This window comes from Corvus kubaryi, unplaced genomic scaffold (assembly GCF_017639235.1).
Source record: "Corvus kubaryi isolate FWS band 111438036 unplaced genomic scaffold, C.kubaryi_AGA036_p1.0 74, whole genome shotgun sequence".
Lineage (NCBI taxonomy): Eukaryota > Metazoa > Chordata > Aves > Passeriformes > Corvidae > Corvus > Corvus kubaryi.
Genome location: NW_024582061.1, coordinates 9,519,706 through 9,534,858, shown reverse-complemented (window position 1 = coordinate 9,534,858; position 15,153 = coordinate 9,519,706). Strand labels below are relative to the sequence as shown.

Here is a 15,153-nt window from a genome sequence, read left to right as displayed (position 1 = left end):
ATCTAGAAAGTTGTTTTGTAGGAGGTGTCCCTTTCATGATGAAAAAAAGACTGAAACTGAAGTTGAATCCCTATAATTTGGAAGTCAATTTGCTAAGAAGTGTAATTGCTCCATTTTTTAACCCTGGAAATGCATAAACACATAAAAATCTATAAATACATCAAAACTAATTTCTGAGTCACAGTCTTTATTTTTAAGAGGAAAAAGGAAATGCTACTGGTGCCTTCCATGACTCTTTAATGCTGAAAACTTTTTATTATTAACAATTGGCAAGTCAAATAAGATATTTGAAAATATCTTAAAGTCTTCCTGACTTTATTTTACTGTTGTTGCTGATGGATAATTAGGTTTGGTGTCCATATAAGCTTAAGAATTTTTTGATGATGTAAAGATTACTTACTTAGAGGAAGAAAATGGATTGAAATTAGCAGCATGAGTCAGAATGATCTACTAGTCCTGGAGGGCAAGTTGGCAGACCTGGGCTTGGTCCTACGCCTGTCACCAGTATCCACAGTGCCCTTGTGAGCTCTGTGAGTTCCTTCTGAAATCTGGGTCCTCTTCAGCTTTCTGTGGTGGGGACTTTGGTGTGGATTACAGATACTCTTGTACTGTCAGCAGGGATGGAAAGGCTTCCAATGGTAATGCACCAGCAGTTTAACAGTGGTGTCTCTTACCAATGTGGACTTCATTGGGCTTGCTGCGAAACAAAATAAACATCCTTGTGCAGTGAGGACAAGGAAAACTGAAAATTTGGGTGGGAGGAGAGACAAAAGAGCTCCGTGCCTGAAACCACTTGCAGAAGAAGACGTGTTTTTGTGATGGTGGGGTCCAGCTCAGGGTTTTTCAGTCTTTTAAAGGAACAAAAAGCTGTTCTGCAGGACCAGCTAGAAAATTAAAAGTGCCATTAAAGGAGAAAGGAAACCATTTTCCCTTCCTCAAAAGAATAGTTTGCTATTAGTTAGCATGCAGGAACCTGAGGTCCAAATTTGGCTCAGCTTTAAGTAAAATTACCCACAGGTTTTTTGACACGCCATTAGTCATAAGTGCTGAGTGGTTTTGACAGTGAGGGAGAGAAAGTTTGAGTGAGTCAAGGCTATTGTATATTCAGTATTCCAAACCATAAATACTTTGAGACTGTGCAACTCATCAGTATTTAAAGCCTTAATATGTTCTTTTAAAGCCCTTTTATTTTGCAGAGAAGATCGTTATCAGTTGGATGTGAAAAGCCACTTCCCTTTTCCCTGCAGACAGCATCAGTGGGAATTCTCTGAGCTGGTGCACACACCTTTGCTGTAGGTGTGGAGCTGTGCAGGGTCTGGCCCGGTGAGAGCAGAGGTTTCAGGCACACCTTTGATATATTAAAAAAAAGGCTTTTCCAGACACGCCTCTCCTGGCAGTGCAGCAGAGAGACAGGGCAGTTTTGCCTGCTGCTGAATCAGCATTGATCTCGGCAGATGCAGAGGAGATAAGCCTGGCAGCAGCCCTGAGACCAAAACAGAGGGTCTGTGCAGTTCGTGTTGAGCAATAGATTACGGTATCTTCAGGGGAGCAATTTCAAAGTCCGGGAGATAGAGATCAGGCAGCAAATGTTTCCATCGTGCTGAAATCAAACCCATTCAGGGGAAATAAGCCTGCCTAAAGAAAATCATTTTGTCAGGGGAAAAACAGATCCCAGCTAATTTCTCTGAGCGCTCTGTTTTAATAGCAAATAGCACTCCCGCTTAGCTTCACCTCCATCTCAGTGGGTGTTTTACCCCCTTTACTCCCCGCACACCGCGGGGAGCAGGCAGAGTCAAGGTTAAACCTGGTCACAGCTTTTGTTCAGGTGTCGTGCCTGCCTGCGAAGGCAGGTCACCTGCCAGGCATGCCCAGTCAGCCCTAGAGCCGGCTGTGCCTGCGCTCAGGCTTTGCGAGGCTGGAGCACAAAGAGCGCTTGTTGCCCCGGTCCCCGGGAGTCTCCCAGTGCTACCACTAGCTGGGGAGGACTGGTTACCATGGAGGCTGCCATCTGTTCACTCCCTGCTGGAATGTGATTATCCTCGCTGGGTTGGGAACCAGCAAAAGCAGGGGAGCGTGTGCTGTCGGCAATTATCTGCAATGGAGTGCGTTAATGGAAGGCTGGAATTAGCTAGCTGGAGGAGCACATAAAAGGATTTTACCAAAACTGTTAATGATTTCTAGCCAAGAGGAGCAAGCTTTTTGCAAGGTCGGTGCTAAATGCATTTTGTATGTAGGTAATTTTTAATTGATGTAGTGGCTTTAAGATTTGAGGATGGCAGCACCACGGAAATAATGCTTATTGTTGGGAGGGTGTGGGGGGATTGTATTTTAAGGATCTTTGTTTGTCTGTTGCAGTTCAAGCAGTTTAATCTGGGGTAGTTAAAGTAGTAAGTCAGAACAATAACTGGCAGAACTGACACAAATGGAGCAATTCATATCTCTTGTCCTTATGAAGTGCTGTTTGCTGCCAGATCTGTTTGATTTACATGTCTTTTCACGCTGATTGCTTTTTGTCTGAGTGATTTCTTTTTGGATGTGAAACGTGTTTGGTTTTCGTACTGGCACGAAGGGTGAGACGAGAGGGAAATGTTCGAGCAGAGCTGCTGATACAATGGATGTTTAGGGTGTTTTATGCAGTTTGCCCAGAGGAAGCAGCGTAAGGGAGGCAGAATGCAGGAGCAGGTTTTCCACTCCTCGTTCCCACCCTCTGTCCCTCTTTCTAACTCACCAACTGACCAAACATTTTGGACTATTTCTCTATAGAGCTTAATTGTACAGAGACTTAACATGAGTTTTCAGGATTCTCTGTTTTGATTTTCAGGATTCTCTGTTTTCATTTAAAGGGGAAAATAAAATTAGAGGTATATCCTTGTAAGGTTTTCTTGTCCTACAAAATACTTTTTTTGCTGTGTTGTAGGAGCTAGGAGTATTAAATTTTTTCAAAATATATGCATGGTGAACATTTTAGTGCAATTCAGATTGCTGACTTAAACGAGGGACATTAAAATTTTGCACCCCAAAAATGCAAAATGTTACTTCAGCAGATGTTCTTAGTGGCATATGGGCTTTCCCTTTTCAAATAAAGGTCTTAAGCTGCATTCCTCTTGCCAGAACTGCCATTTTTATTTGGTGCAGGGGAGAACACTACTAGAGGCTTTTAATTGTGTCAGTGCTAATTCAACCTCTCTGTCCTCTGCTTTTATCCACTGAAAATGTCAGTGCATTGGAGTCTGGATGGAAAGTTACTGATAGAGTTAATAAGTCATGATTACAACATATTTGACTAAGATAAATTTTTAACCTACAAGATGCTTTTCAAGTCTTGGTGCCTAACAAAAGTGTGTGTGGGAGGTTGAGAGGGTTTTTATTTCTTTGAGTACTTTAACTGTTTGTGGTGAATGAGCTTTTCTTGTGCTTGTGGGAGGCTGGTATATGTGCCTGAAGTCCTTTCAGACAGCATGTAACACTCTCATGTTGGTGGAACTGGGCAAGCACTCTTAAAGGAAGCTGCATCAACTTGTAATTAAAAAAAAAACCTTTTAAAAATTCCCTTCCTTCCCCAGAATTTAAATATTGCATTGCCTTTGAAGTTGGTGATTTATGCAAAACTTGCTCTTAATGGGCTGCAGTGGACTTGTTCCCACGTGCGAGTCTCACAGGTCTGTAATTGCATTGTCAGAAGGAAAGGGGCAGATTGGCTTTGGTGCTTGGCAAGAGATTAGACTTTCACCCTTCAGGTGTTATCGTGGGCCTGCCGGGAGTGAAGGGCAGCCCTCCCAAGGTTATGCTGCTGTGGGATGTGTTTCTGCTCCCTGCTCTGCTTCGAGGAAGGCACACAGGATTCACTGTCACCGCGTGTGAATTATTGTCTCGTTGGCAAGTCTTCACGGAGAGCAGCAATCCTGTGGGCAGGAAGGTAATGGCTTGTGTACCCTTTCCGGAGGTGATTTCTCCTGATTGCTAACTGGGGCTGTGCTGAGGAGCCTGCTTTCCCACTGCCTCTGCTAAACATGTGTCAAGGATAAATAGGGGACTTTACATTCTGCACTCTCCAGCTCTTATATTCTCTGATGAGCACCATGTAAACATCCAAACAGTCTCAAGCTGAGAAATTTTTTGAATTTCTCTCTTGATTGGTCTATATGTGTCTGCTGGATACTTTTTAATTATTAAATTTTACTTTAGGTCACTAGGTCAGTGTTGATTTGTCGATACAGGATTTAAAGGCTAGACACTGTTTAATCCATTTGAGCATCTGGCCTTTCATGGTAGACATCCCATTTCCATGTAAGAGAGGAACTGTTAAATGTCTGTTGGAAACTAATGATTTTTTTTTTTTAAAGGCTTTTTTTTTTTTTTAAATCTTTGGTAGATCATTACAAGTGGCTCTGATGTTTATGCTTAATGCAAACAAATGATTGCCAGTGTAATCTGCTACATGATCTCTTCCAGGAGATTTATTCTAAAATATGGGCTTTGGGGGCCAGCAGAGATGATGGGTCATCCTGAGTAGCGATTTAATTTGGGTTATTTTAAGAGGGTAAGCTAAACTTAGGTACATTATCTCCCAATAAAAGGGCATTTTGAATGAACTCTCAACTAAATAGTGTCTAGAAATAAAACCTAGTATATAATGGGGTCATAATAATCTTGTTTATAGTGTCTGTACTCACTAAGCTTTCAGGAAACGTGCCATTAAATGGTAAAATCCTGAGTCAATATATAAGAAAGTGGCTTGAGCATAAACGATCACAATTGTTTTCTTCAAACAGACAAATCTTTCTGCTTTTCTCTTGACACATGACTGTGGAATGCTGTTTGACATGACTTGCATTTATTTATACATTGTGTCCGGGCTGCTGCCTGGTGGAGGTTTTAAACACGCTTAGTTTTCAATACACTTTGTTTTTGCTGTTTACTGGGGTATGGTGAACATTAAAACAAAAAACCCAAAAAAGCCCAGGCTCCTCACTGTCTCCTTACAGCAGCACGGCTGTTTCAAGGTTAAAGCCTGCAGCTCCCTCTGAAAGGCCAGCTGTTTTGGAAACTCCTGGTGCCTGTTTACAAACTGTTCTCTTTGCAAGTCCCATGGAATAATGGAGTTCTCCAGACGCTGGATGTGGGAGGATAAACCTGCTGACACAGGCACTGCTGCTGTTGGTCTGTTTGCTGGGCCTTAGTAATGTAAACTTGCTGGTGCCTCTTATGCTTTGTATGGGTGGGGTCAAAATGCAGGCATTAACACTTTTTTTCTCCACGATGCTGGAAAGCGCTGTACCAGATTTTAGAAAACATCAAATTGGTTGAATTCGTTCTAAAGCAGATCACCATCCTAAACCTGTGCAGTGAGATGATGAGTAACTAAATGGGAAAGACTGGCAGATGAATTACATGTCTGTGAATTGTGGTAGGGTTTTTTTGTCTTTTCCTGAGGGGCTTGCATTTAGTCCAGAAGTACTTTTGTCCTTTCTTGAGGTTCCACCTTGTTAAGGTGTCTAATTGAAGGACCTGAAGACTCAGAGCTGTTCTGCAAATAGTTTCAGAAAATATTCCTCCCAGGTAATTGTTATTCAAAGTTGGAAGAAGAACAGGATGGGAAGAAATGACTGCATGCCAGCAACAGAATATCTTGAAGTGGAATTATTCCTTTTTTTTCCCCCCGCAGTTCATCCAGTTGCTCTTACCATATAATTAGCTGCTCATTTTAAGTATAAAAATACTACTTGGACTTATAAGAGCCATGGGAATTGTTTACTTTTTGATGAATATCTCAGCAAAGTAAGTCCTTGAGTGCATTTGGGAATGTGGAGATCAGGACTGGAAGGAGCCATTTGGTCCTGAGGGGTTTTTGTATGGGATTTCCCCACTGCCAGCCTCAGTCACAGGTAGCCATATAACTTACCTGTCATTTAGATGCTCAGCAGGCTTTTCTTCTGGCATACTGTGAATCACAGACTCTTACTGGCTATAGGAAGCAAACATTAAAGAGAGCTTTCAACTCTGCTAAATGATGAGTAGCCAGTGTTACCCTGTGCTTCGGAAAATGAACAGGAAAGGTTGAACTCATTGCCAGTGTCATGAGATCCCTGTCAGTAGAAAACTCGAGCAGGCACTTCGAGAAATGAATTCTGCTATCAGGATGATGCTTTCTGGGCTCAAGCCAGTCTCCAGTGCTTCAGAAGAATGGTAACCCAGGGCAGCCAGATTTTGAATCGGAGGGAAGAATAGCCTTCCAGTCCTGGCAGATGGCTAGCAGAAGTGCTTTTCAAGTAGAACTGCTTTTCCAGCTGCTGACTTTGGAGAAACCTTCATGGCAGTTTTTGTGTACCTCTTCTTGACTATCTGTAGACATTTTCTGGCTTGTGCCTTCTTCAGACTCTACTTTTTTGCTGTGGTTTTTCCACTACCACAGATGCACTTTACCTTCATGGAGAGGGTGTAGCTGCAGCTAGCCCTGATATTAAACGGTGTTGTAACTTGTCTGTTCCACTTCTACTTGTAGTAACACTTACCAAAAGACGAAACAAAATCCACATTCAGCTACCCAATTAGGTGTTGCTGTGGTTATAGTTCTGAGTACCTGTTTTAAATTTGTTAGCTAAGACTGAAACAAAGGTTTATGCAAATCTTTTCAGCAAAGGCTTATGAACTGGCGATTGAGGCTGCAGAAGACCTGAATTACAGACTTTTCTACAACCAAGGGTTTTGTTTTGAAGGCATTAAGTAGTGCCATGGCTTGTGTGGTGTATTCCCTGGAGAGGTGTTGAACATAGCTGCTGTTTGAGTAGTAGAAGGAAAATTAGCTCAAGAGATTGTAATAGTACTTTAAAGAACAACTTGATTCTGTAATGAGTCATTGCTGCAGGGCAGGACCTGAACTTCTCACCTGGAATTTTTCTTCATCGTATCTTCTCCTCAGTATCAGCATCCTTTGTGTTCTCCTACACTGCTGTCCTATTTTCTAATGGGACACAAGCTAATATTTATTTTATTTTTTTATTCTCTTTCTTAAGGAGGTCACTGATGCTTAGGAAGATGAGTGAAAGCATGAAGTGTCTTTCTTGTGATTCAAAATAGTTTTATGGCTTCCCATACCATGCTTCTAGCAGCTACACTGAGATTGAGACATGGAATAAATAATGCATGCTCATTTTACTTGTTCAGCGTGGTTGAGTATTGTTCAGCTCTCTAAAATATCAAAAGGCTTCATAGGTTATATAAGAGATTACCTGTTGCCTTTCTTTAAAGATCCTGTGACACTTTTCTCTACAGCTGAAATAGTTCTCTGGCAGCTCTGTGTGTCAAGGCAGTTTCCAGGATGAATTCTGATGTCTGTTCTCTTCAGTAGCTCTTGTTCACGCCATTGCTTGGAGCCTTATGTTGCTGTTATGACTTGGCCACCCACTATAATGTAACTGGCAAGTGTTTCAGTCCCTTGGCTTGTCAAGATTTCTGTGTGTAAGTCAGTTTCAACTGTGGAAGCTGCTACAAACACTCTTAAAGATAGCTGCTATCAGCCAAAATAAATTCAAAGGCTCAGTGATGGAATAAGAGCTTTGCCTAAGAACTGAGACACAACAGTTAAAATCTAACATGATTAAATACTCACAGTTAGCAGTGTGAGCTCTGCTTGCCCGCAGTGAAGTCAGCAATGCTGCACCCCTCTGTTGTCTGCTAGCATCTTGTTATTTTGGGGAAATGCTCATTTTCAAATCTTAGTCTGGAACACTGTAGATGAAGAGCCTTGCCCATATTACCACTTGTTCTGCAAGCTGTGGCCTGGTTAGGCCGTAAGAGACTGAACATTTGTGTGTGTGTGTTCATAAAGCTGATCTGATTGATTGTAAAATAATAGTCTTTCTAAACAATTGAATTAAATTTTCCAGACTTGTCATTGATTTTACTGGTCTTATTCCTAGTGTTTCCCTGGTTTACCTGAAAGTATTTCAAATATTTCAAAATTTTCCCACTGTTGAAATATTCTGAAAACTGTAGAATGCTTTTTTAGTTGCTGCTTAACACAGGAGCAGAACTCCAGTTGGCAGCGGAGGTGTTTTTTGTGTATGTGTGTCTTCCATGGAGTGTCCTCAGCTTGTGTGAGCAGAAATGTGATAGTCCCTCAATCTGATACTAAACACTTTCAGTTCAAAACAATGCCCAGGACACAGTCATGATGAGAGGGAAAAGCCTCTCAGTCAGATGTGATCTACTTACTGTTCTTTGATACTCTAGTCTGTTCATCATGTTTTAATGGATTAAGATTTTCTTTGCACTGCTTTAATCCTGTTTATCACAAAATCAGGTGGTGTTCTAGAATTTCCTTCCATAAGAAACACAACAATGAAACCTGACTGTGTCTGTTTTATAGCTGGCATCTTCTCTGATTGCAGGTTTTTAGAGTTCAGAGATAGCAGTAAAGGAATTGTGGGGAAAAGCTTATTGATTGCTTTTGTGTTGAAATAAATGGTGAAAAGTTATTACTGGCTGGCTGATGAGGTCTGGTGTGTGGATGGCAATAATTTAAAGGAAATTACAGTTTCATTAGTGTGGATGTGGTCTCAAAGGCTATGTTTAACTATCAGCATCACTTCACTATATAAAAACAGTCACAGCTCTCTCTGATCTTAGACCCTTACTGCTCTAAAAGCTGAAATACACTTCTACATTCTCTTCTTTGTCACCACTGTCTGTATTTTTACCTTCCTTTTTTGAATGAATTTGGTTTGTTGAATTCCTTGTGGTCACTTTTCTCTGAACACTTGAGGTACACAAGGCTGGATGGACTACAAAAAAATCAGCACTATGTATTAATGGCAGGGAAGAAAAAACCCTGCAAAGAAGGGCCCAATTTGCTGACTGTCCTGTAAATACCAGATTAAATTGGCCCTAGCAGGACAAAGTAAGGAGACTACAGCTGTACGTATATTTGAGGCTGAAGGAAATAGCTGTGAACAGATAGTGACATTTTTTGTCCTAAAACCAATCTGGTGAATGATGTCCTTGCCCATGGAGGAGGGCTAGACTGCCTGGCCTCCAAAGGTCCCTTCCCACGCAAACCATTCCACACTTCCGTGGTTTTTAGGAGCTGATGTGTTCTGGACAAAGCTCATCTGATACTTTCTATAAGGTGACAGGGAGGACAGAGCAAGGTGGAAGGAGAAATGTCTTGTGCTTTCAAGTTTCTCCTCCTCAGAAGGCATGGAGTCAGAGCTAAGGTGGAGCAGGTTAAAAATGCCTGTACTGCTGCATATTCTGTTTAAGAAATGCAAATGGGATTACCAGGGAAAGACTAAGCAAATTCATGGTGAACATGGCTTTCAGCATCTGGTAAAATACAGCTGCACAAATGCATCTGCTGACATGGGTGATCTATAAACTGATGCTGTAAGCCATGGGGCTTGTGTGTTTGATGCCTTCTGCAGTGGGTTACCCAAACATTTGCTACTGCTTCTTGTCAGATAAAGAATATCTGATTATTTTTTTAATCCTTTTTTTTCCTCTGATCATATTTTGTGTACTCTTATCTACCCCAGAAGTGTATTAATGCATTCCACTCTGCTGTTTGTTGTGAATCCCCCATGCAGGTTTTATTAATTCAAACTAAGAATAATTTGTACTTTATTTTTAGTATCTAGCACTGCCTTAATTTGATTTTTATATGGAAGTGAAATCATGGTCACTGCAATCTGATCTGCTTCATTTGTGAGTCTGTTGTTTGGATTTTTAATGTGGAAGGGGTAATTTTAAAGTTATGAATTCAGCCTTTCACTGTACTGCTGAATCTAAGGAGAATTCTGTATGGTGGTCTTCCTGGCCTGGGTCACAGCCTTTTTTGGTGGGGTGCACGTGTGCTTTGTGTGTTTGTGTGTGACCAAAAGCTACCTTAACTGCAAAATGAGTCTATACTATTCTGCAAATATGTTAAATGATGTTTCATCTGTGAAGGTGAGTAAAAATGGATGGCACAAGAATTTTAGGGTAGACCACAGGCTTTTTCCTTCTCCCTTTTTTCTCCCCCTTCCTTAAAGGAGGATATGGGTTTCTGTGGTACCAGCTACGTCATGACCTCAAGCCGTCAAGGTACCAGAGATGCCCTTCTGACTCTGCTGGTCTGGCTGTGTGTCCTGGCTGCAGGAAGGTGCAGTGGCAGGCAGGGACATCACCATCAGAGGTAATGCAGTCACTGGGGACAAGGCAGCAGCTGTGTGGGAGACAGGAGGCCTGAGGAAGGCATGGGAAGGACAAAGCAATGAATATGCCATGAGAAAAAGCAGAGTCTCAGGATGTCTTCTCTTTGCTAACTCTTCTATTTGCTAGCTCTGTGTAGTGAAATAGAATGGATAACACTATAAATAGTAATTTCTGCTTCCTAAATCATAAACCACAGGCTTTCCCTTTGGGGCATATAATACAGCTGAGCTGGAAGAAAAGAAAAAAAGGATGGAAAAATACTCATATTTACTTTCCAATTATGGCATGGTAATTGTTCATCACATCTACCTTGAGATTACTTTTCTTGCAGCTCCTTGCATGTGAACCAGGAGAGCTAGGGAGGAGAGTGATAGATATTCCTGATTTTCACAAGTGGGAAGGGAAAATGTCCTTTCATCAAATGGATTTATTTCTGTTTGGGCTGCAGATCCAGTATCCCTTAGTATTTCTTACCTTGTTGAGGGTCAGTTACCCATCTTTTTAAAGCTGTTGTTGCTTTTCCTTGTTGCGGGAGTCCTGAATACCCATTCCTAAACTTCCTTCTTGCCCAGCCCACTTCTGTGTGGACTTTCCCCTCCTCCCTCCTTTTCCTGGTGATCACTGGTTTCTGTAGGTCACTTCCTTAATATAGAATTTCTTCCCATCCTTTTATTCATTATATGCCTGCAAATCTTGAGTTGTGATATGGCTGTTTCTTCCTTCCTCACGTGCCTGTGGGGCAAAGCTTGCAGGATGCAGTTGAACAAGACAGCAGTATTAAATAAGTTGTGTGCTTTGGGTTTTTTTCAATATTTTTTTTTAAGCCATCCAGGCTTCCACACAAAATTACTTGTTACTGATTTTAGACTATCCCAAGAGTCATGAAAAGGACAGCATGTGGAAGGTCTGACAGAAGTGAGGGTCACTTTGGGACCCGGGTGTGTGGTGTCCTGTAGCTGATCCCATTTCCCTAAGAATAGCTGGGAGCCAAGCTGAACCCCTCTGAAGGCTACTGCCCAGCTCGTGAGAGGGGCTTTTCATAGCACCTCAGGAACTATTTGGGGATGACAACAAAGCATGCTTTTATTTCTGTCCATGCCCCAAATGCTGTGATTTTGAAGTACTGGGGTGTAATTGAGAAGAGAAAGGGGAGGTCAGTGTGAGTCAACCACAGCTATTTATGGGAGCCCTGTGAAAGGGGCCTTTCCCTCTTGGACTCATTGAGATGTCTATAGATCTTTGACATGGAAAAAGAAAGTTGGGAGGTGTTTCCATATTGAAATTCAGAAGTTCTCCTCCTGAATTCTGTGTCAGGGTGCAGGTGGGTTATGGATCCTTTGGCTGGGACAAAACTCCCTCTCCATCACTGACTGACACAACCTGTGCATCATGTTCTGATGCATCATTCTCAGCAAACCTTTTCAAACACTTTGTGCCTGAAGTGAGTCTGCAGTAAGGAGGAGAGAAGCAGAAGACAGCCATGTTGAGTACTGGACTGTGATTCACTGTCACATGAGCCAGCTTGGTTTTGGGGGCTGTATGTCACAGGGACATGCTGCTCATGTAGCTCTTTAATATTTAGTTCAGCTTTCCAGGTTTCCTAACAGTACTCATGTGACTTCCTTCTCAGCTTCATCACATTAAGAATATTCAAATGAGTTATGTACACAGTTTGAGTCCCCTTGTCTGCAAAATGGGGAAAGTACTGAGAAAAAGCTGCTGTTGTTTAGCCTGAGAAATGCATACTGTGTTTATCTGTGTAGTTATTCTGGTTATACTAAATGACAGCAACTTCTTATCTTGGTAGTATGACTTTAATGACACACTTATGAGAATGTTTTACTTAACTAGTTGTTCTCCATGCCTCCTCATCTGCCTTTTAGAGAAAATTAATAAAATGAACCTTGTTTTTAAATTAACTTTTCTTTAAAGTTCCTAGGCATGTTTAGGTGACAGGGAAGACACAGCTGCACTTCTTGGTGATGAATTTTCAACTAATACTTGCATTGTGCAATTTGCATGTTTCTGCTTTTCGAGTAAGCAAAGTTGGGCGTAGAACACTTGTGAAACCAGGGTAATAGGTTAATGAGATATTACCCTTCTAGCAGTTTAATCTCTTCCAAATCCCCTTATCTGCTAACTAATCAAATAGATATGGAACAATGAACATATTACCTTTTTTTAAAAAAGGAGGAGTTAAATGTGTATTTCAAAGATGGGCACTGGTGACATTTTTATACCTGTTTTAATGTTTCTACTTCTGAAATGAAATAGGATCCCCGGTTTCCTTCATGTGTGTAAAATTCCTTCTTCCTGAGTGGTAGCAGAGCTGCAGTGACTCCTGTCTGGCCCCTGCTTTTCCCTGTGTGACCCCTTCTCTTCTCTTTGCTTGCAGTGGTCAGTGACCATTTATGTAGCTGCTTATCTAGAATACTTGCTTCTAAAAATAATTATTTTTTAGCTATTTGTCTTATTGTTTTCTAACCTACTATATTGTTTGTATGAAAGTTGAAAGCTATATTGCTGATCCAATCTGAATTTAAAATCTGGCATGTACTTGTATGATCAGCATTATCAGTGGTTTTCCTGGGTTGGAAAGAGTAGATCTGGCTGAAGAAAGGCTGGCAAAGCCCTCACTGGCAGATGGACAAACCAGACTCATGGGGAAAGTGGTTTGCTCCAAATGTGGGAAACTGAGCAGAAAATTTATCTTCTCAACAAAGGCTTTTCTGGAGAGATGAGGTGTTCTGTTATAAAGGTACTTCATGTGCAAGCCCAAGCAACCGGGACAAGCTTTGAACTCCTGGAGATGAAATTCCAAAATACAAATACAACTTACGCATTGGAGTTCTTTTGGTTTGATTATGAAACCCAGTTAATGCTATTTTTTATTTTAATGATGCATTGAAGATCTGGGTGAATAAAATTGGTATGTCTCTTTAAGGAGCCTGGGATTACTTGCTAGAGTATCAGGGATGAGGAAACGCAACTTCCTAGCTCAGCAGTTTAAAATAAATGCTCAAAACAGAAAGAAAACTTGTAAATCTTGGCCAAGGTGCTAAAAATGTGTTCCATTTAGGTGTCAAATCCATACGCACCGAGCTTGCATCTGCTCATCTCAACACGAAAAATGCACCAAAGTGTTAAAATAACTGGAGGAAAGTTTGTTTTTTTTTTTTTTTTTTGCTGGTCTTGGCACTATCCCCCTGCCGTTCAACATGTGTAATAGAAAGGAAACAATTAGCTGCCCCTTCCAGAGGGCTGTCCCCTCAGTGACAAACAGATACTTACGGATTGTTTTGCAAGCGTGCTCCCCGTAACCCTTGGTGCTCAGCCCTCCAAGCAGCTCTGCAGAGCTGTCAGCGTGGGGACTGCGAGGCTGGAGATGGAAGGGGCTGCAGGGAGCTGTGGTTTGGAGCAGTGCAGTGCTTGAAAATGACCTCAGCTGCCTGCAATATTCTGATTCATGTTATCCGAATTGACAGGGCTGGATTTAAATCCCAGTTTTTTCTCCTGCTGAGATGAAAGGATCACATGGTGTGGGAGCTCTGAACAATAAAAGAAAGTTACTTCCCTTTCCAGTTAATCATTTTGCTTTTTGAAACTCTGTATTTCCTCAGTTCATAATTCACTCTAATATCTTTGTATTGTACCCTGGAGCACAATATGTAGTTTATGTCATTTAAAAATTGATTTTAAATTGTTCTAATCAATTTTAATCTATGCTGAATAAACTAATGTTTTCATAACAATTCTTTAACGTAGACTCTTTTGGTCAGTGCTCTGGTATCCTGTGTGTCATATGTGCTTCATTCTTGGCATATCTCTAAAGAGAGATTAGGAAATGCAGAAGATGATTTGAAATGAGCACCATGCAATATGGGAGAACAAAGAACCAAACAGAAAAATGTACTAACTTGTCCTTTAACCTTGATGCCGCTTTAATTTCGAACAGCAACGCAATTAATAGTGACAAAACTTTCTTAGTGGCTGAGGTATTCGACAAAACAACTTACAGTAGTCCCTCCTTCTCCTCCTCCTCCTTCTTTCTCCAGCAGTTGGTACGTTACATAAGCTGATTTCTTTGTTTTTCCTCTTTCCTCGTGAGCAGACTTCACTCTCTTCTCTGAGCAGACTGGTTTGCGTAGCTTATGCTTCTCTCAGCACGGGCTGGCCCTCCAAGAGGAGGAGGAGGAGGAGCATCGTGTGACTGAGAGACCCAGCGTGTAAACTGTCAGCACATACGGAGCACCTGGGGAGAAATCCTTTCTGGCAACTTGTAGGGCTTGTAAATGGGATAAATGTGAGCCTCTCATAGGGTTTTTACCAGTGCAAAATCAGTTCCTCGTGCAGTGGTACTGGATTACATTTGCAAACAATGTCTTCTGAACCAGGTAAGGCTGACCGGGATGCTTCTGTTAAACTTTAAACTCTTCAAGACTCGGGGTGTGTTTGTGTCCAGAGACACCAAGAGTTAAAACTTTTTAGTCTGAGGCAAATAAACCGGTGAACATCAGCTGCCTTGTGATGCAATACATCTGGAATGCTCTGGTGGCTTTTTCCTCCTATTCTCAGTAAATGAGCTTGAAGTAAATGAGCTCCTGAACTGATTGCCTGATACGTCTGCCACACCAATAACCCCTTCACTTTTGGCTTGTTTTGCTGCTGCTTTCACCAGCTCTGGACTTTCTTAAAAGGAAATTTAGTTTTGTGATGTTTGTAAGTGGTTTCAGTTCCTGGCTTATTTGCCGGGTTCACTGAGCTCTGCTCATAGCTGTAAGGTTTCTATCGAGCATATCTGTGAGAAAGCATTGCCTCAAAGATTTATATCCTGCATAAGATTTATATCCTTGTTTAGGAAGTAGGTGTACACTTGTGACTTATACCCAGCTTTTCATGTATAATGTTGCAATAATCCATTTAACTGATGCTTATGCTACACTTAATGTACAGGATTGCCTT

General features: G+C 41.4%; 1 protein-coding gene across 5 annotated transcripts in view; it reads left to right on the top strand.

Moving 5' to 3' along the window:
• FGD4 (FYVE, RhoGEF and PH domain containing 4) overlaps positions 1–15,153 on the top strand; it is a 105,337-nt gene that overhangs the window by 35,539 nt on the left and 54,645 nt on the right. Inside the window, exon 1 of one of the 5 annotated variants that reach the window (XM_042050608.1) lies at positions 1,891–2,206. The exons of 2 other annotated variants lie outside the window; for them this stretch is intronic. Coding sequence is in view for 1 of the 3 variants with exons in the window: in XM_042050607.1 (XP_041906541.1) it covers positions 14,570–14,585 (16 nt within the window). In the remaining 2 variants the exon portion in view is untranslated. Of the gene's footprint in view, positions 1–1,890; positions 2,207–3,720; positions 3,917–14,282; positions 14,586–15,153 lie in introns of those variants that run through there. 2 more of the 5 variants (XM_042050609.1, XM_042050607.1) reach the window with 2 other exon arrangements.